This window comes from Oncorhynchus mykiss, chromosome 13 (assembly GCF_057628025.1).
Source record: "Oncorhynchus mykiss isolate SJ-2025 chromosome 13, ASM5762802v1, whole genome shotgun sequence".
Taxonomy (NCBI): Eukaryota; Metazoa; Chordata; class Actinopteri; order Salmoniformes; family Salmonidae; genus Oncorhynchus; species Oncorhynchus mykiss.
Window position 1 is genome coordinate 63137598 of NC_143034.1, and position 21273 is coordinate 63158870.

The 21273-nt window shown below is 44.8% G+C and overlaps 1 protein-coding gene across 3 annotated transcripts in view; it reads left to right on the forward strand.

Moving 5' to 3' along the window:
- Window positions 1-21273, forward strand: part of LOC110539030 (centrosomal protein of 112 kDa) — a 230858-nt gene that overhangs the window by 66812 nt on the left and 142773 nt on the right. For 2 of the 3 annotated variants that reach the window (XM_090197093.1, XM_090197094.1), the window contains exon 18: window positions 16753-16888. In XM_090197093.1, the coding sequence (XP_090053219.1) occupies window positions 16753-16888 (136 nt within the window). Of the gene's footprint in view, window positions 1-16752; window positions 16889-17631; window positions 17739-21273 lie in introns of all 3 variants that reach the window. The other variant, XR_016486041.1, reaches the window with a different exon arrangement.

Sequence of the window (21273 nt, forward strand, 5' to 3'; positions counted from 1 at the left end):
ATTTCTCAATCCTTTACATTCCACTGAGATCTGAATCGATAACATTATTCATATCGCTCAGTTCCAAGGACAAATATTCCCTGTGAAGACTAGACGGTGATAAAGGCGCATTTTAATGCAGATTCGCTTGACAGAATGAATACATTCTCCTATCATCTGTCACTGGTGTCCCAGACACGTGAGTGGATGTGAGAGAGGACGCATTTGATGAGGCAGCAGACGTAAATCTGGACGCATAAATTATCACTCTGCTCGGTGACAAGCGGGCCGGTCTCTCGTTAGTGTTAAACAGTTAGAAATAGTGAGTGTCGCATCAGAGCTCTGAGCTAATTAATTAAGAACTCAGTCTGGTAGGGTGAGAAGGAACGCCCTGCACACACACAGATGCATTCGTACGCACGCACGCACGCACTGGAAAGATTTAGCAGTGGCCCTCAGATCCTCAAAGTTGCACAGCTGCACCATTGAGAGCAGCTGTACGGCCAAGTACATTAGTGGGGCCAAGCCCCCTGCTATCCAGGACCTCTATACTAGGCGGTGTCAGAGAAAGGCCCCAAAAATTGTCAGACTCCAGCCACCCACGTCATAGACTGTTCTCTTTGCTACCGCACGGAAAGCGGTACCGATGCACCAAGTCTGGAACCAACAGGACCCTGAGCAGCTTCTACCCCCAAGCCATTAGACTGATAAATAGTTAGTCCGGGTGGCTATTGGGTAACTATTTAACTATCTGCAGTGACCTGTTTTACACTAACTTTTTTGACTCATCACGTACGCTGCTGCTACTGTTTATTATCTATCCTGTTACCTAGTCACTTTAGTCCTAGCATCTCAGTGCTAGAGGCGTCTCAACCCTGGTTCGATTCCAGGTTGTATCCCAACCAGCCGTGATTGGGAGTCCCATAGGGCGGCGCACAATTGGCCCAGCGTCGTCCAGGTTAGAGTTTGGCCGGGGTAGGCTGTCATTGTAAATAATAATTTGTTCTAAACTGACTTGCCTAGTTAAATAAATGTTAAATAAATAAATATGTACCTCAATTACCTCGTATTTAGCCATGTTACCATTGTATTTTTATTATGACTTTTATTTTCTATTATTTCTCTATTTTCTTTCTCTCTGCATTGTTGTGAAGGGCCCGTAAGGAAGCATTTCACTGTTAAGTCTACACCTGTTGTTTACCAAGCATGTGATGAATAACATTTGATTATATTAGAAAATGTAATTTGACACACACACACACACACACATATACACACACACACACACACACACACACAATGAGAGTCTGATGTGATGTCTGCTACCTACTTGCTGCCGTGGCAACAGTGAAGGCCTTCAAAGATGATCCAGGAGAACTTCAAAGCCACAGCAGGACTGCACGCAGGTGTGTGTGTGTTTATGTGTGTTCAGTGGCTGATAGAGGAGATGGGAGGATGAGAGATGAAATTAAACAAGTTTAAACCTCTCGACATGCCCAACAGGCGCTTGGGTTTATACCTTAGACAGGCTGGCATCTTTGTAGATTGTATGCACTGTGCAAACATGGATATGTGTGTGTTTGGGTCCTTTTTTATCACACCATGTTTCATTGTGGATCCGACTAAAGTATTCCGACGTGTGTCTCTGTGTTTGTGCTTCCGTTAGTGTTTCTGCATAAACACTTTACTTTCTGCGTAAACGCGGGACAGCGGCAATCAAAAATCAATCAAATTTATTTTATATAGCCCTTCGTACATCAGCTGATATCTCAAAGTGCTGTACAGAAACCCAGCCTAAAACCCCAAACAGCAAGCAATGCAGGTGAAGAAGCACGGTGGCTAGGAAAAACTCCCTAGAAAGGCCAAAACCTAGGAAGAAACCTAGAGAGGAACCAGGCTATGTGGGGTGGCCAGTCCTCTTCTGGCTGTGCCGGGTGGAGATTATAACAAAACATGGTCAAGATGTTCAAATGTTCATAAATGACCAGCATGGTCGAATAATAATAAGGCAGAATAGTTGAAACTGGAGCAGCAGCACAGTCAGGTGGACTGGGGACAGCAAGGAGTCATCATGTCAGGTATTCCTGGGGCATGGTCCTAGGGCTCAGGTCCTCCGAGAGAGAGAAAGAAAGAGAGAATTAGAGAGAGCATATGTGGGATGGCCAGTCCTCTTCTGGCTGTGCCGGGTGGAGATTATAACAGAACATGGCCAAGATGTTCAAATGTTCATAAATGATCAGCATGGTTGAATAATAATAAGGCAGAACAGTTTAAACTGGAGCAGCAGCACAGCCAGGTGGACTGGGGACAGCAAGGAGTCATCATGTCAGGTAGTCCTGGGGCATGGTCCTAGGGCTCAGGTCCTCCGAGAGAGAGAAAGAGAGAAGGAGAGAATTAGAGAACGCACACTTAGATTCACACAGGACACCGAATAGGACAGGAGAAGTACTCCAGATATAACAAACTGACCCTACCTGGCAGCAGGTATTTAGTTTGTTTGGGATCAGGAGAGTTGTTTGTAAAAGGAAGGTGTGATCTACACTCCTCTGAACCCTCCCAAAATAAAGAAGACAAGGAAAACCTCTATCCCGCCATGCAAATGAGCATGGCTGCATCAGTTAGATTTCTACGTCTGCGTCGCTATAGCAACAACATAAAGAACTACAAAGCAGAGAAGAAAACCTGTTTTCTATCTCTTCTTTCATCCCAGTGCCGTTCAGATCATTAGCATAGAGATGGAGGGATGTGCTGCGGACAGAGAATTGGGAGAGGAGGAGAGATACATAGGCAGCCTGCCCTCCAGATGAGCTGCCTCCACAACAATGAGCTCCTAATGGCAGTGGAACATCAACAATAACATTAACTAAATGCTAATGAAAGGAGAGAAACAACACACCCTGCCTCAGTGCCTCCACCCTAGCATTTCCATCTATCTTAAGAATCTGGCTTCTCCTTGGCTGGGGGTGATGGGGCTGAGGGGGGCTGCTGGATGGAGGGGTCCAGGGAAGGTGGGGATGGAAAGGGTGGATCTGTGAAATGGATCTTGGGTAATGGAAAGCTCTACGTGACTCAATAGTGTAAGTCCCCTGGTGGCCATATAGACTGGCCTAGGTTGAAAGAGGGTTGTTACCACAGCTCAATACTTTACACCAGAACAAAGGTTTAAGGAACCAGTGGGACCTGATCAACTGTTTAGATATGTTGAGTGCCTGATTGGGATGTGATTCCATCTGTGGAAAGGCCTACTACATTCAGGTTAACTAAATCAGTCACAAAGTAAGAGAGGTATTCAGTGTAAAATTGTCTCTTTTCAAATCAAATGCTTGGTAAACAATAGGTGGAGACTAACAGCAAAATGCTTACTTATGGGCCCTTCCCAACAATGCAGAGAGAAACATTATAGAAAGATAATAACCCAAGGAATAAATACACAATAAGTAATGATAACTTGGCTATATACACGGGGTACCTGTACAGAGTCGATGTGCAGGGGTACTAGGCAATGGAGGTAGATGCACTACATGACCAAACGTATGTGGATACCTGCTTGTTGAACGTCTCATTCCAACATCATGGGAATTAATATGGAGTTGATCTCCCCAGAATGAGTCAGTGGTGCTAGGGTGTGAGAGGGGTTAGTTGGGCCTCCAGCCGGTGGGTTGACTTCTGCAGGGTGAACCTTTCCCAAGGTTGTGCAGACACTACATGGCCAAAAGTATGTGGACATCTGCTCGTCGAAAATCTCATTCCAAAATCATGGGCATTAATATGGAGTTGGTCCCCCCTTTGCTGCTATAACAGCCTCCACTCTTCTGGGAAGGATTTCCAATAGATGTTGGAACATTGCTGCGGGGACTTGCTTACATTCAGCCACAAGAGCATTAGTGAGGTCGGGCACTGATGTTGGACGATTAGTCCTGGCTCGCAGCTTTCCATTTCATCGAAAAAGGTGTTTGATGGGGTTGAGGTCAGGGCTCTGTGCAGGTCAGTCAAGTTCTTCCGCACGATCTAGGCAAACCATTTCTGTATGGACCTCGCTTAGTGTATGGGGGTGTCATGACGTTGGCCTGGGGGTAGGTTTATGACAGTCATAAATACCTCTTTCCCCCTTTTTCCTCTCTACCCTACTGATGTGACATTAGAAAACCCCTTGGTTAACATAGAGATCAGAAGGTGGGGGGAAATGAACTATATTCTGGTAATCCGACCAATTGAACATATGTGGTGGTACTTAATGAATATGATGTCAGTTCGGTTGTCATCTGATACATTCTCATCAATGATAGGATGACATAAACTCTACAGTGGAAAGTCTACACATCAGAATTATCGGATTCACATGGAATTGTTGTTAAATTTAAATGTTTGAATATTAAATTATTCGTGGGATTTTAGCTTCTAAAATGTGAGAATTGGGTTTTCATGAATGAATTAGGCCCGACTCAGTGGCCCGCCCATGTGAAGAGACATAGGTTGTAAACTATGAAACACACCCATTTTCTCCCTCCACTATATAAGCCCTTGACAAAAATGTAACCTCCTGTTCCGAGGATGTGAATACGACTGTCCGATGTCAGAATGGTTCAGATAATAACTACAGAACGAAGCCAACCTCAGCGTGAGCTTTGGTTGCGAATGGTATGAACTTTGAACTCGTATTCACTACAGAAGTGATACCTCCTAGCCATTGAGTTAGCAACAGCAGCTGCAAACGTGGGTTAGGAAGGAACAGACAGAGTATCCCGTATACCACACAACAACGTTACTACAATGTATCCAGTTGACCACCAGAGACATTCTTCAAAGGATTCGGTTTGGCAACACGGCCTTCCATCTACCACCAACCTACCGAAGCGCAGCTCAGAGTAAATATTTATTGCGTTTTCCTTTTCCAAATGGGCGGTAATTTAGAATGCATAAGATACTGTGTTTACGATAGCACAGCTTCTCCCTTTTGTTCCTCAGTCTTCCCGCTCTTTCACTCAAACCCAGCCCCTTTTCTTTTGTGTAACCAGCTGTCATATCTTTTCCGCCCTCTAGGGACATTTTCCTTTATGACGTAATTTGTATTCAAGGTATGATTCATTCTTTGTATATGTAATTCTGTGTGATTAGTTAGGTATTTAGTAAATACATAATTAAACCCAATTTTGTATTGCTGATTCAACTTTTTAGCCAGGGTTCGTGAAGATAACCAAGAATTTACAACTTTCAGATGAGACTGAATTAAAGTGACGATTAATATTGACTGCTATTGATGTAAAATATGACTAGGTCTTTAAGAGTTTATTCAGAAGATAACAGCTCTATAAATATTATTTTGTGGTGCCCCGACTCTCTAGTTAATTACATTTACATGATTAGCTCAATCAGGTAATATTAATTACGGAGAAAGGATTTTATAGAATAGCATGTCATATCACTTAATCCGGCATAGCCAAAGACACGACAGGGGCATTGTCATGCTGAAACAGGAAAGGACCTTCCCTTCACTGGAACTGTTGCCACAAGGTTGGAAGCACAGAATCATCTAGAATGTCATTGTATGCTGTAGCGTTTAGATTTCCCTTCACTGGAACTAAGGGGCCTAGCCCGACCCATGAAAAACAGCCTCAGACCATTATTCCTCCTCCACCAACCTTTACAATTGACACTATGCATTCGGGCAGGTGGCGTTCTCCTGGCATCCGCCAAACCCAGATTTATCCGTCGGACTGCCTGATGGTGAAGCGTGATTCATCACTCCAGAGAACGCGTTTCCACAGCCCTCCATGTGCTCGCCAGAGGTAGCCTGGCTGCCATTAGGTACCGAGATGAGATCCTCAGACCCCTTGTGAGACCATATGCTGGTGCGGTTGGCCCTGGGTTCCTCCTAATGCAAGACAATGCTAGACCTCATGTGGCTGGAGTGTGTCAGCAGTTCCTGCAAGAGGAAGGCATTGATGCTATGGACTGGCCCGCCCGTTCCCCAGACCTGAATCCAATTGAGCACATCTGGGACATCATGTCTCGCTCCATCCACCAACGCCACGTTGCACCACAGACTGTCCAGGAGTTGGCGGATGCTTTAGTCCAGGTCTGGGAGGAGATCCCTCAGGAGACCATCCGCCACCTCATCAGGAGCATGCCCAGGTGTTGTAGGGAGGTCATACAGGCACATGGAGGCCACACACACTACTGAGCCTCATTTTGACTTGTTTTAAGGACATTACATCAAAGTTGGATCAGCCTGTAGTGTGGTTTTCCACTTTAATTTTGAGTGTGACTCCAAATCCAGACCTCCATGGGTTGATAAATTTGATTTCCATTGATCATTTTTGTGTTATTTTGTTGTCAGCACATTCAACTATGCAAAGAAAATATTTAATTCATTCAGATCTAGGATGTGTTATTTTAGTGTTCCCTTTATTTTTTTGAGCAGTGTATTTTTTAAAGTATTGTTTGTGCATTGCCAGTCAGGGGTGCCAGTATTTTTGGAGCCCACTGTACAGTGTATGTACATATAGGTAGGGATAAGGGACTAGGCAACAGGATAGATAATAAACAGTAACAGCAGCATATGTGATTAGTCAGAAAGGGTCAGTGCAGATAGTCCAGGTAGTTATTGGTTAACTATTTAGCAGTCTTATGTCTTGGGGGTAGAACCTGTTAAGGGTCCTATTGGTTCTAGACTTGGTACAGAGAGTTTATTTCAATGAGACTACACTGTATAAATAAAGGTTCAACAGTAAAAAAAAATATATATGGTTCTGTTTCCTTCAGGGCTGTTAGCCATTCATTACAATAGTTTTGCCAAGTAATGTCGTTATGTAAATATCTGTACACGTGGGTTTAGTGCATGGATGATTTTGCATACTATGGCAACTTCATGAATGATGTATGAATCCAAAGTGGTATAAATGCATAGCAGAGATGGGAGAATCCCCTCCAGATATGGAATACCTCTGCTTTCCTCTCTGGATCCCCCTTTATGCACTTCCTCCCACTGCTGTTCCTCCCACCGCTGTTCCTCCCACTGCTGTTCCTCCCTCCGCTGTTCCTCCCTCTGCTCCTCCATAGCTGCATCTGCAACTATTTACATGCGGTCCCCAGTGACTGTTACAGGCATCTCAATAGCCGCCTCCTCTTTCTATAGGCGCTGCAATGAAGCAAGTTATCTTGTTCCCTAGTGGCCATTGACTAGTTGGGACTGTGGCTTGTACAGTTGTTTTTATACATAATAAACAGAATGGGAGTTGGAAGTCATCCCTGTGGCACACCTTTATTCACAGTTATCACTGAGGCTGAGGTGGAGTGGCAAACTCTATATCACACAGGCCTTTAGCCTGATCTGCCCAACAACAGGCCTGTATCTTAATCCACACACACCATCACCATTACCCTCCTGCTCTGCTGTCTGCATACAGGCCTCTCAGATAGTCAGTTACTGGTCTCTTGCAGTTCTCATTTCTCCTCTCTTTCTCTCTTAAAGCTCAGACAGATTTTTGGACCACAAGATGAGTTCCTATGTATTCTCTCTCTCTCTGGTCTCATAGCTCGGCATATTTGCATGTCAGTTCTGAAGCCTCCAAGCTCGATGGTCTTCTCCGACTGCCATCTCTCTCTCTCTTGGGAAAGGAATGAACAAATATGCTGTTTTATTTTTTCTTCTGAGGGTGTTGAATATTTCAGTTTAGCATTTTCTCTCTTTTATATGCTCCCTCTTTTTTCAGGGTGGGCCTTTGATGTGTCTGTGGATTCGTTATCATTCTGTTTGCATGAGCTCAGACACACGCACGCACACACACACACTGCCTGGCATATGCTGGACCAGACCAGATGTGTCCATATACAGATTCCACATGTTTGTGTGTGTGTGTGTGTGTGTGTGTGTGTGTGTGTGTGTGTGTGTCTACCCTGCAGTCAGACACTCCAACCACATGCAGTACATTACATTGAGGACATTCTGTGCACACATGATGATTAAAGTACAGAACAGCTCATTGATTGAGTTGGCCTGGACAGCATGCTATACTACCATTCTTCAGTAATCACAAAGGACTTCTCTTTCTCAATCAGCTTCATAGTAGTAGAAGACAAACCTCAATAGAAGGATGGTAACTGGTTTATCCTGACTGGCTGTGTCCCATGATGAAGGTGGAGGGCTCTGTAACGGAGGGTGTGTGCTTGAGGGGAGACATTGTGTGTGAGCACGTGTATGGGTGTATGTGATGCATACAGTATGTGTGTATGTGTATGGGTGTGTGTGATGTATACAGTATGTGTGTATGGGTGTGTGTGATGCATACAGTATGTGTGTATGTGCACGTGTATGGGTGTGTGTGAGGCATACAGTATGTGTGTATGTGCACGTGTGTGGGTGTATGTGATGCATACAGTATGTGTGTATGTGCACATGTGTGGGTGTATGTGATGTATACAGTATGTGTGTATGTGCCCGTGTATGTGATGTATACAGTATGTGTGTATGTGCACGTGTATGGGTGCATGTGATGCATAAAGTATGTGTGTATGTGCACATGTATGTGATGCATACAGTATGTGTGTATGTGCTCGTGTATGGGTGTGTGTGAGGCATACAGTATGTGTGTATGTGCCCATGTATGGGTGTGTGTGAGGCATACAGTATGTGTGTATGTGCCCATGTATGTGATGCATACAGTATGTGTGTATGTGCCCATGTATGTGATGCATACAGTATGTGTGTATGTGCCCGTGTATGGGTGTGTGTGAGGCATACAGTATGTGTGTATGTGTCCATGTATGTGATGCATACAGTATGTGTGTATGTGCCCATGTATGTGATGTATACAGTATGTGTGTATGTGCCCATGTATGTGATGTATACAGTATGTGTGTATGTGCCCGTGTATGGGTGCATGTGATGCATACAGTATGTGTGTATGTGCCCATGTATGTGATGTATACAGTATGTGTGTATGTGCCCATGTATGTGATGTATACAGTATGTGTGTATGTGCCCGTGTATGGGTGCATGTGATGCATACAGTATGTGTGTATGTGCCCGTGTATGTGATGCATACAGTATGTGTGTATGTGCCCATGTATGTGATGCATACAGTATGTGTGTATGTGCCCATGTATGTGATGTATACAGTATGTGTGTATGTGCTCGTGTATGGGTGTGTGTGAGGCATACAGTATGTGTGTATGTGCCCATGTATGGGTGTGTGTGAGGCATACAGTATGTGTGTATGTGCCCATGTATGTGATGCATACAGTATGTGTGTATGTGCCCATGTATGTGATGCATACAGTATGTGTGTATGTGCCCGTGTATGGGTGTGTGTGAGGCATACAGTATGTGTGTATGTGCCCATGTATGTGATGCATACAGTATGTGTGTATGTGCCCATGTATGTGATGTATACAGTATGTGTGTATGTGCCCGTGTATGTGATGTATGTGTGTATGTGCCCGTGTATGTGATGTATGTGTGTATGTGCCCATGTATGTGATGTATACAGTATGTGTGTATGTGCCCGTGTATGTGATGTATGTGTGTATGTGCCCGTGTATGTGATGTATGTGTGTATGTGCCCATGTATGTGATGTATACAGTATGTGTGTATGTGCCCGTGTATGTGATGTATGTGTGTATGTGCCCATGTATGTGATGTATACAGTATGTGTGTATGTGCCCGTGTATGTGATGTATGTGTGTATGTGCCCGTGTATGTGATGTATGTGTGTATGTGCCCGTGTATGGGTGCATGTGATGCATACAGTATGAGTGTATGTGCCCATGTATGTGATGTATACAGTATGTGTGTATGTGCCCGTGTATGGGTGTGTGTGATGCATACAGTATGTGCACGTGTATGGGTATGTGTGTGTGAGGCATACAGTATGTGTGTATGTGCACGTGTATGGGTGTGTGAGGCATACAGTATGTGTGCATGTGTATGGGTGTGTGTGAGGCATACAGTATGTATGTGCACGTGGATGGGTGTGTGTGAGGCATACAGTATGTGTGTATGTGCACGTGTATGGGTGTGTGTGAGGCATACAGTATGTGTGTATGTGCACGTGTATGGGTGTGTGTGAGGCATACAGTATGTGTGTATGTGCACGTGTATGGGTGTGTGTGAGGCATACATTATGTGTGTATGTGCACGTGCATGGGTGTGTGTGAGGCATACAGTATGTGTGTATGTGTACGGGTGTGTGTGAAGCATACAGTATGTGTGCATGTGTATGGGTGTGTGTGAGGCATACAGTATGTGTGTATGTGCACTTGTATGGGTGTGTGTGAGGCAAGGCGTCATGTGGTTTCAGAGGTCTGGAAAAAGACGGGAGCCCTGGAGCCTCCTGTCTGGCATGCGGCTAGGAGGAAGCCCTGTCATCCTTAAGACACTCACACTCTTCCTCTTCCTCTCCCTCTCTTTTCCCCTCTTTTTATCCCTTTAAGATGGCGGGATGCGAGGATGGCACATCTCTAATTTGATTCCTCTCTCCTTCCACTTCTCTGACCAGAAGCCATTTAAAGCCGTGGGCCACCGAGGAGCTGGCATCCGCCTCTTTCTTCTCCTCCTTCTCCTTCTCTCCGCCAGGCCTCCCTCCATCTTCTCTCTGCCCTCTCATCTCACCCCTTTCTCTGTGATTGATGGTGACTGACTGACTGCTGCTCCCTGTCTCACACACTCCCAGATACATATTTAGGCACACACACACACGGTCATCATGCACACACACACACACACACACACACACACACACACACACACACACACATACACACATATATGGTCACACTCACTTCCTCAGATGACCTCATGCGTTCATCTATATACAAATGTCAAGTGTTAAATACATGCTTATTACACACACACACGCACACTTTCATACGCACACACTCACAGTCACACAAACAAACAGGCTCGGAGTGACAACACTCTTCTCATGCTCACAACACACCCAACTTCTGTCTTCCTCTTTATTTGAAAGTTTTGAAGAAGTTAATCCTGCTATTTCTGTCACATCCTTTCCTTCTCAGTGTTTACCTCTCTCTTTTCCTCCCATCTTTTCAGCGCGACTTGACTTCACATCCTTTTGTGTCTGGCTGCTTTGCACAGCACCCTGAAGCCAGTCATATTGCCTGCCTGATTAATAATTACAGAGTACACAACGGCGGGGGAAAAACCATTTCTGCCATCTTTGATGTCCGACATGAGAGAGACCAAAATTACAAAGAGACAGAGGAACGCTATAAAGAGGAGGAAAAAATGTCTTCTTTTACTATTTTCTTTCTTTTTTTGTTGCCTCCTTTTCCCCCGTTGTTGTTGTTATTATTATCTTACTGTCTGGTGGTGCGGTAAATTAGGAAGGCAGTGGTGAGGGAAGAAATAATGTTTCTCCTTTTCTGTCTGTTCTTTTCCCAAAACATTACAAGACACACATCTACACACACTTGTGTGGGTGTCTGGCAGTGACCAATGACTCATCTTCACTCTGAGCATTAGACATAGACCTCGTCCCAATGGCACCCTGTTCCCTACACACTGCACTACTTTAGACCAATGACACCCTGTTCCCTACACACTACACTACATTAGACCAATGACACCCTGTTCCCTACACACTGCACTACTTTAGACTAATGACACCCCGTTCCCTACACACTGCACTACTTTAGACCAATGACACCCTGTTCCCTACATACTGCACTACTGTAGACCAATGACACCCTGTTTCCTACATACTACACTACTGTAGACCAATGACACCCTGTTCCCTACACACTGCACTACTTTAGACCAATGACACCCTGTTCCCTACATACTACACTACTGTAGACCAATGACACCCTGTTCCCTACATACTACACTACTGTAGACCAATGACACCCTGTTCCCTACATGCTACACTACTGTAGACCAATGACACCCTGTTCCCTACACACTGCACTACTGTAGACCAATGACACCCTGTTCCCTACATACTACACTACTGTAGACCAATGACACCCTGTTCCCTACATGCTACACTACTGTAGACCAATGACACCCTGTTCCCTACACATTGCACTACTTTAGACCAATGACACCCTGTTCCCTACACACTACACTACTTTAGACCAATGACACCCTGTTCCCTACATGCTACACTACTTTAGACCAATGACACCCTGTTCCCTACACACTGCACTACTGTAGACCAATGACACCCTGTTCCCTACATACTACACTACTGTAGACCAATGACACCCTGTTCCCTACACACTGCACTACTGTAGACCAATGACACCCTGTTCCCTACATACTACACTACTGTAGACCAATGACACCCTGTTCCCTACATGCTACACTACTTTAGACCAATGACACCCTGTTCCCTACACACTGCACTACTGTAGACCAATGACACCCTGTTCCCTACATACTACACTACTGTAGACCAATGACACCCTGTTCCCTACACACTACACTACTGTAGACCAATGACACCCTGTTCCCTACATGCTACACTACTTTAGACCAATGACACCCTGTTCCCTACACACTGCACTACTGTAGACCAATGACACCCTGTTCCCTACATACTACACTACTGTAGACCAATGACACCCTGTTCCCTACACACTGCACTACTGTAGACCAATGACACCCTGTTCCCTACATACTACACTACTGTAGACCAATGACACCCTGTTCCCTACATACTACACTACTGTAGACCAATGACACCCTGTTCCCTACACACTGCACTACTGTAGACCAATGACACCCTGTTTCCTACATACTACACTACTGTAGACCAATGACACCCTGTTCCCTACACACTGCACTACTTTAGACCAATGACACCCCGTTCCCTACACACTGCACTACTTTAGACCAATGACACCCTGTTCCCTACACACTACACTACATTAGACCAATGACACCCTGTTCCCTACACACTACACTACTTTAGACCAATGACACCCTGTTCCCTACACACTGCACTACTGTAGACCAATGACACCCTGTTCCCTACACACTGCACTACTTTAGACCAATGACACCCCGTTCCCTACACACTGCACTACTTTAGACCAATGACACCCTGTTCCCTACACACTACACTACTTTAGACCAATGACACCCTGTTCCCTACACACTACACTACTTTAGACCAATGGCACCCCGTTCCCTACATACTACACTACTTTAGACCAATGACACCCTGTTCCCTACACACTGCACTACTTTAGACCAATGACAACCTGTTCCCTACATACTGCACTACTGTAGACCAATGACACCCTGTTCCCTACACACTACACTACTTTAGACCAATGGCACCCCGTTCCCTACATACTACACTACTTTAGACCAATGACACCCTGTTCCCTACACACTGCACTACTTTAGACCAATGACAACCTGTTCCCTACATACTGCACTACTGTAGACCAATGACACCCTGTTCCCTACACACTACACTACTTTAGACCAATGACACCCCGTTCCCTACACACTACACTACTGTAGACCAATGACACCCTGTTCCCTACATACTACACTACTGTAGACCAATGACACCCTGTTCCCTACATACTGCACTACTGTAGACCAATGACACCCTGTTCCCTACATACTGCACTACTGTAGACCAATGACACCCTGTTCCCTACATACTACACTACTTTAGACCAATGACACCCTGTTCCCTACATACTACACTACATTAGACCAATGACACCCTGTTCCCTACACACTACACTACATTAGACCAATGACACCCTGTTCCCTACACACTACACTACATTAGACCAATGACACCCTGTTTCCTACATACTACACTACTGTAGACCAATGACACCCTGTTCCCTACATACTACACTACTTTAGACCAATGACACCCTGTTCCCTACACACTGCACTACTGTAGACCAATGACACCCTGTTCCCTACACATTGCACTACTTTAGACCAATGACACCCCGTTCCCTACACACTGCACTACTTTAGACCAATGACACCCTGTTCCCTACACACTACACTACTTTAGACCAATGGCACCCTGTTCCCTACACACTGCACTACTGTAGACCAATGACACCCTGTTCCCTACACACTGCACTACATAGACACATGCACATCTCTTCCATCGTCTCTGACCCTAGCGTGCCCTCTCACACACTTCCCCTGTCCCCACTCTTTCCTATCTCGTCAACACAGAGAGGTGAGGCTGGATGTCAAACAGACAGTGATCATAACAAGACAATGCCGATGACTGCAGGCCCGTCTCAGTCACACACACATACACACACACATACACACACACACACACACACTAGACATGTTCTGAAGGCAGGTTTGACAGCTGCGGTGTATCATTCAGCGTGATCCTGACTTGAAGACTGTCTCTGCTCTGACAGCTCTTTATGCTGGGACTCCCTATATTGTTGACACACACACACACCCCCGTACACAAAGCCCTTGTGTACTGAGCTATCACTCCAACCATCACTTCTGCTACACAACCATTAAAGGTTTGAACTGAGAAGTGATGGACAGCAGAGTGTTTTACAGTGAACAAAATCAATCAAATTACAGAGAAAATAACTCCTTGTATGTTTATGTATCACTTTTTCTTTTGTCATTTGTGTGTGTGTGTGCGTGTGTGTTAATGTATCAAATCAAATTATTTGTCACATGCGCCGAATACAACAAGTGTAGACTTTACCGTGAAATGTTTACTTACAAGCCCTTAACAAACAGTGCAGTTCAAGAAGAGTTAAGAAAATATTTACCAAGTAGACTAAAATAAAAAGTAAGATAATAAGAATATAAATAAAGAGGCTATATACAAGGAGCACCGGTACCGAGTCAGTGTACTGGGGTACAGGCTAGTTGAGGTAATCTGTACATGTTGGTAGGGACGAAGTGACTATGCATAGGTAACCAACAAACATAGAGTGTACAAAGGGGTGGGGGGGTCATGTAAATTGTCCGGTGGCGATTTTATGAATTGTTCAGCAGTCTTATGGCTTGGGGGTAGAAGCTGTTGAGGAGCCTTTTGGTCCTAGACTTGGGGCTCTGGTACCGTTTGCCGTGCGGTAGCAGAAAAAACTTGGGTGACTGGAGTCTGACACCACCTATTATATAGGATGGATGGCTGGAAGCTTGGCCCCAGTGATGTATTGGGCCATTTGCATAACCCTCTGTAGTGCCTTACTGTCAGATGCCGAGCAGTTGCCATACCAGGCGGTGATGCAACCGGTCAGGATGCTCTCGAATGGTGCACCTTTTAGAAACTTTTGAGAATCTGGGGACCCATGCCAAATCTTTTCTCTCCTGAGGGGGAAAAGGTTTTGTCGTGCCCTCTTCACGACTGTCTTGGTATGTTGGGACCATGATAGTTTGTTGGTGATGTGGACACCAAGGAACTTGAAACTCTCGACCCGCTCCACTACAGCCCCGTCAATATTAATGGGGGCCTGTTCGGTCCACCTTTTCCTGTAATCTGTGATCCGCTCCTTTGTCTTGCTCACATTGAGGGGGAGGTTGTTGTCCTGCCAGTTCTCTGACCTTCCTATAGGCCGTCTCATCGATGTCGGTGATCAGGCCTACCACTGTTGTGTCGTCAGCAAGCTTAATGATGGTGTTGGAGTCGTGTTTGGCCACACAGTCGTGGGTGATAGGGAATACAGGAGGGGACTAAGTACACACCCCTGAGGGGCCCCAGTGTTAAAGATCAGCATGGCAGACGTGTTGTTGCCTACTCTTACCACCTGGGGGCGGCCCGTCAGGAAGTCCAGGATCCAGTTGCAGAGGGAGGTGTTTAGTCCCAGAGTCCTTAGCTTAGTGATGAGCTTCTTGGGCACTATGGTGTTGAACGCTGAGCTGTAGTCAATGAACAGCATTCTCACGTAGGTGTTCCTTTTGTCCAGGTGAGAAAGGGCAGTGTGGAGTGTGATTGAGATTGTGTCTTCTGTGGAACTGTTGGGGCGGTATGCGAATTGGAGTGGGTCTAGGGTATCCGGGAGGATGCTGTTGATGTGAGCCATGACCAGCCTTTCAAAGCACTTCATGGCTACCGACGTGAGTGCCACGGGGCGGTGATCAAATCAAATGTATTTATATAGCCCTTCTTACATCAGCTGATATCTCAAAGTACTGTACAGAAACCCAGCCTAAAACCCCAAACAGCAAGCAATGCAGATGTAGAAGCACGGTGGCTAGGGAAAACTCCATAGAAAGGCCAAGACCTAGGAAGAAACCTAGAGAGGAACCAGGCTATGAGGGGTGGCCAGTCCTCTTCTGGCTGTGCCGGGTGGAGATTATAACAGAACATGGCCAAGATGTTCCAATGTTCATAAATGACCAGCAGGGTCAAATAATAAAAGTCACAGTAGTTGTCAATGGTGCAACAAGTCAGCACCTCTGGAGTAGATGTCAGTTGGCTTTTCATAGCCGATCATTAAGAGTATCTCTACAGCTCCTGCTGTTTCTAGAGAGTTGAAACAGCAGGTCTGGGACAGGTAGCACGTCCGGTGAACAGGTCAGGATTCCATAGCCGCAGGCAGAACAGTTGAAACTGGAGCAGCAGCATGGCCAGGTGGACTGGGGACAGCAAGGAGTCTTCACGCCAGGTAGTCCTGAGGCATGGTTCTAGGGCTCAGGTCCTCTGAGAGAAAGAAAGAAAGAGAGAATTAGAGAGAGCATACTTACGTAATAATTTAGGCAGGTTACCTTCGCTTCCTTGGGCACAGGGACTATGGTGGTCTGCTTGTGTATGTGTTAATGTGTGTATGTGTTTCAGGGAGAAGGAGGAGCAGCTGGGACGTGAGAGGGAGTGTCAGCGGCAGCAGACCCAGCAGGCAGAGAATGCTCTGGAACACTTTAAGAAGCAAGTAGAGATCAGCTCAGAGAAGACCTACGCTAACATGAAACTACAGGTAACATGCTGATAATACTACATGAAACTATAGGTACCATACTGATAGTACTACATGAAACTACAGGTAACATACTGATAATACTACATGAAACTACAAGTAACATACTGATAATACTACATGAAACTACAGGTAACATGCTGATAATACCACATGAAGCTACCGGTAACATGCTGATAATACTACATGAAACTACAGGTAACATACTGATAATACTACATGAAACTACTGGTAACATACTGATAATACTACATGAAACTACCGGTAACATACTGATAATACTACATGAAACTACAGGTACCATACTGATAGTACTACATGAAACTACAGGTAACATGCTGATAATACTACATGAAACTACAGGTAACATACTGATAATACTACATGAAACTACAGGTAACATACTGATAATTGTCACGCCCTGGTCTTAGTATTTTGTGTTTTCTTTATTATTTTGGTCAGGCCAGGGTGTGACATGGGTTATTTATGTGGTGTGTTTTGTCTTGGGATTGTGGTTAGTGTGGTTGTCTAGAATAGTCTATGGCTGCCTGGAGTGGTTCTCAATCAGAGGCAGGTGTTTATCGTTGTCTCTGATTGGGAACCATATTTAGGCAGCCATATTCTTTGAGTGTTTCGTGGGTGATTGTTCCTGTCTCTGTGTTTGTTTGCACCAGATAAGGCTGTTTAGGTTTTCACGTCACGTTTCTTGTTTTTGTATTGTTCGTGTTTATCTTTTATTAAAGATGAATCAAAATAACCACGCTGCATTTTGGTCCGATCCCTGCTACACCTCCTCTTCAGAGGAAGAGGAGAAAGAAAACTGTAACAATAATACTACATGAAACTACAGGTAACATGCTGATAATACTACATGAAACATACTGATAATACTACATGAAACATACTGATAATACTACATGAAACTACAGGTAACATGCTGATAATACTACATTAAACATACTGATAATACTACATGAAACTACAGGTAACATACTGATACTACTAAACTCAGCAAAAAAAGAAACGTCCTCTCACTGTCAACTGCGTTTATTTTCAGCAAACTTAACATATGTAAATATTTGTATGAACATAACAAGATTCAACAATTGAGACATAAACTGAACAGGTTCTACAGACACGTGACTAACAGAAATGGAATACTGTGTCCCTGAACAAAGGGGGTTCAAAAGTAACAGTATCTGCTGTGGCCATCAGCTGCATTAAGTACTGCAGTGCATCTCCTCCTCATGGATTTGCCAACTCTTGCTGTGAGATGTTACCTCACTCTTCCACCAAGGCAATGAAGATCTGTTTAGTTATTTGGATTTTTACGAATTATCTTTGAAAGACAGGGTCCTGAAAAAAGGACTTTTTGCAGTGTCCTTCCAGATGTCTGTTTAGTTCAGTGTCCTTCCAGTTGTCTGTTTAGTGCAGTGTCCTTCCAGTTGTCTGTTTAGTGCAGTGTCCTTCCAGTTGTAGGTTTAGTGCAGTGTCCTTCCAGATGTCTGTTTATTGCAGTGTCCTTTCAGATGTCTGTTTATTGCAGTGTCCTTCCAGTTGTCTGTTTAGTGCAGTGTCCTTCCAGATGTCTGTTTAGTGCAGTGTCCTTCCAGATGTCTGTTTAGTGCAGTGTCCTTCCAGATGTCTGTTTAGTGCAGTGTCCTTCCAGTTGTAGGTTTAGTGCAGTGTCCTTCCAGATGTCTGTTTAGTGCAGTGTCCTTCCAGATGTCTGTTTAGTGCAGTGTCCTTCCAGTTGTCTGTTTATTGCAGTGTCCTTCCAGTTGTCTGTTTAGTGCAGTGTCCTTCCAGTTGTAGGTTTAGTACAGTGTCCTTCCAGATGTCTGTTTATTGCAGTGTCCTTCCAGTTGTCTGTTTAGTGCAGTGTCCTTCCAGTTGTCTGTTTATTGCAGTGTCCTTCCAGATGTCTGTTTAGTGCAGTGTCCTTCCAGATGTCTGTTTAGTGCAGTGTCCTTCCAGTTGTCTGTTTATTGCAGTGTCCTTCCAGATGTCTGTTTAGTGCAGTGTCCTTCCAGATGTCTGTTTAGTGCAGTGTCCTTCCAGTTGTCTGTTTATTGCAGTGTCCTTCCAGATGTCTGTTTAGTGCAGTGTCCTTCCAGTTGTAGGTTTAGTACAGTGTCCTTCCAGTTGTAGGTTTAGTGCAGTGTCCTTCCAGTTGTCTGTTTAGTGCAGTGTCCTTCCAGTTGTCTGTTTAGTGCAGTGTCCTTCCAGTTGTAGGTTTAGTACAGTGTCCTTCCAGTTGTCTGTTTAGTACAGTGTCCTTCCAGTTGTAGGTTTAGTGCAGTGTCCTTCCAGTTGTAGGTTTAGTGCAGTGTCCTTCCAGTTGTAGGTTTAGTGCAGTGTCCTTCCAGTTGTAGGTTTAGTGCAGTGTCCTTCCAGTTGTAGGTTTAGTGCAGTGTCCTTCCAGTTGTAGGTTTAGTGCAGTGTCCTTCCAGTTGTAGGTTTAGTGCAGTGTCCTTCCAGTTGTCTGTTTAGTGCAGTGTCCTTCCAGTTGTAGGTTTAGTGCAGTGTCCTTCCAGTTGTAGGTTTAGTGCAGTGTCCTTCCAGTTGTAGGTTTAGTGCAGTGTCCTTCCAGTTGTCTGTTTAGTGCAGTGTCCTTCCAGTTGTAGGTTTAGTGCAGTGTCCTTCCAGTTGTAGGTTTAGTGCAGTGTCCTTCCAGTTGTAGGTGTAGTGCAGTGTCCTTCCAGTTGTAGGTTTAGTACAGTGTCCTTCCAGTTGTAGGTTTAGTGCAGTGTCCTTCCAGTTGTAGGTTTAGTGCAGTGTCCTTCCAGTTGTAGGTTTAGTGCAGTGTCCTTCCAGTTGTCTGTTTAGTGCAGTGTCCTTCCAGTTGTAGGTTTAGTACAGTGTCCTTCCAGTTGTAGGTTTAGTGCAGTGTCCTTCCAGTTGTCTGTTTAGTGCAGTGTCCTTCCAGTTGTAGGTTTAGTGCAGTGTCCTTCCAGTTGTAGGTTTAGTACAGTATCCTTCCAGTTGTCTGTTTAGTACAGTGTCCTTCCAGTTGTAGGTTTAGTACAGTGTCCTTCCAGTTGTTGGAGGGGATGTATAATTTCTGAAGGTTTGTTTTGATGTTGTCTTTGTAGTGTTTCCTTTGTCCGTCAAGGGCTCGCTGACTTTCATTCAACTGGAAGTACGTGATCTGTTTCGGGAGGCGTGAGTTGGGCATCCGGATCACACAACCTGTCCAATTAGAGTTGGGGTTGTAATATATATATATTTATTTAACCTTTATTTAACTAGGCTAGTCAGTTAAGCCAAGGAAAAGTGGGTTAACTGCCTTGTTCAGGGGCAGTACGACAGATTTGTCAGCTCTTCGATTGGATCCATCAACCTTTTGTTTACTGGCCCAACGCTCTAACGACCAGTAATGGTGATGCTGTTTATTCTGGCCTCCTCCAGCACGCTGGTGTTGGTCGTCAGCTTTAGACCAGGAGTTTAGTTTACATACACATAGACACATGCACATCTCTTCCATCGTCTCTGACCCTAGCGTGCCCTCTCACACACTTCCCCTGTCCCCTCTCTTTCCTATCTCGTCAACACAGAGAGTGGAGGCTGGATGACAAACAGACAGTGAACAAAACCAAGACAATGCCGATGACTGCAGGCCCGTCTCACTCACTCACACACAGACACACACACACACACACACACACACACACACACACACACACACACACACACCTCTGAGTTAGGAAGACACAGCCTGGCCACAGATGCACAGGGGCGCCATGCTGGCTGCACACAGATTCCTCTGTCTCTTATTCTCTCCCTCTCTTTCTCTCTCCTTGCTCTCTCTCGTTCATGCTCTCTCTGTCTTTCCCTCTCTCTCACAGCTGGTTTAAACATGTTCCTTTTAGGGCCCTCTATTTGTGATCAGCTATATTATCCTCACAGAGTGCTAGGTGGCAAAATATGAGAAAAGCAAAGAAAGATTCTATGTTCCCATAAATTGAAATCCCACTGTGTGATTTTTACAGCCGGTTCTTATCATTTTAATGAACAATTTAAAGTGGCCTGAGTTAACAATCCTACAGTGTTTAGTTCTATCACTAAAGCCCTTGACTTTGACCTGTGTGTGTGTGTGTGTGTGTGTGTGTGTGTGTGTGTTTTGCTTTCACCCTGTGTGGGCCAGGTGGTATATACAGTGCCTTGCGAAAGTATTCGGCCCCCTTGATCTTTGCGACCTTTTGCCACATTTCAGGCTTCAAACATAAAGATATAAAACTGTATTTTTTTGTGAAGAATCAACAACAAGTGGGACACAATCATGAAGTGGAACGACATTTATTGGATATTTCAAACTTTTTTATCAAATCAAAAACTGAAAAATTGGGCGTGCAAAATTATTCAGCCCCCTTAAGTTAATACTT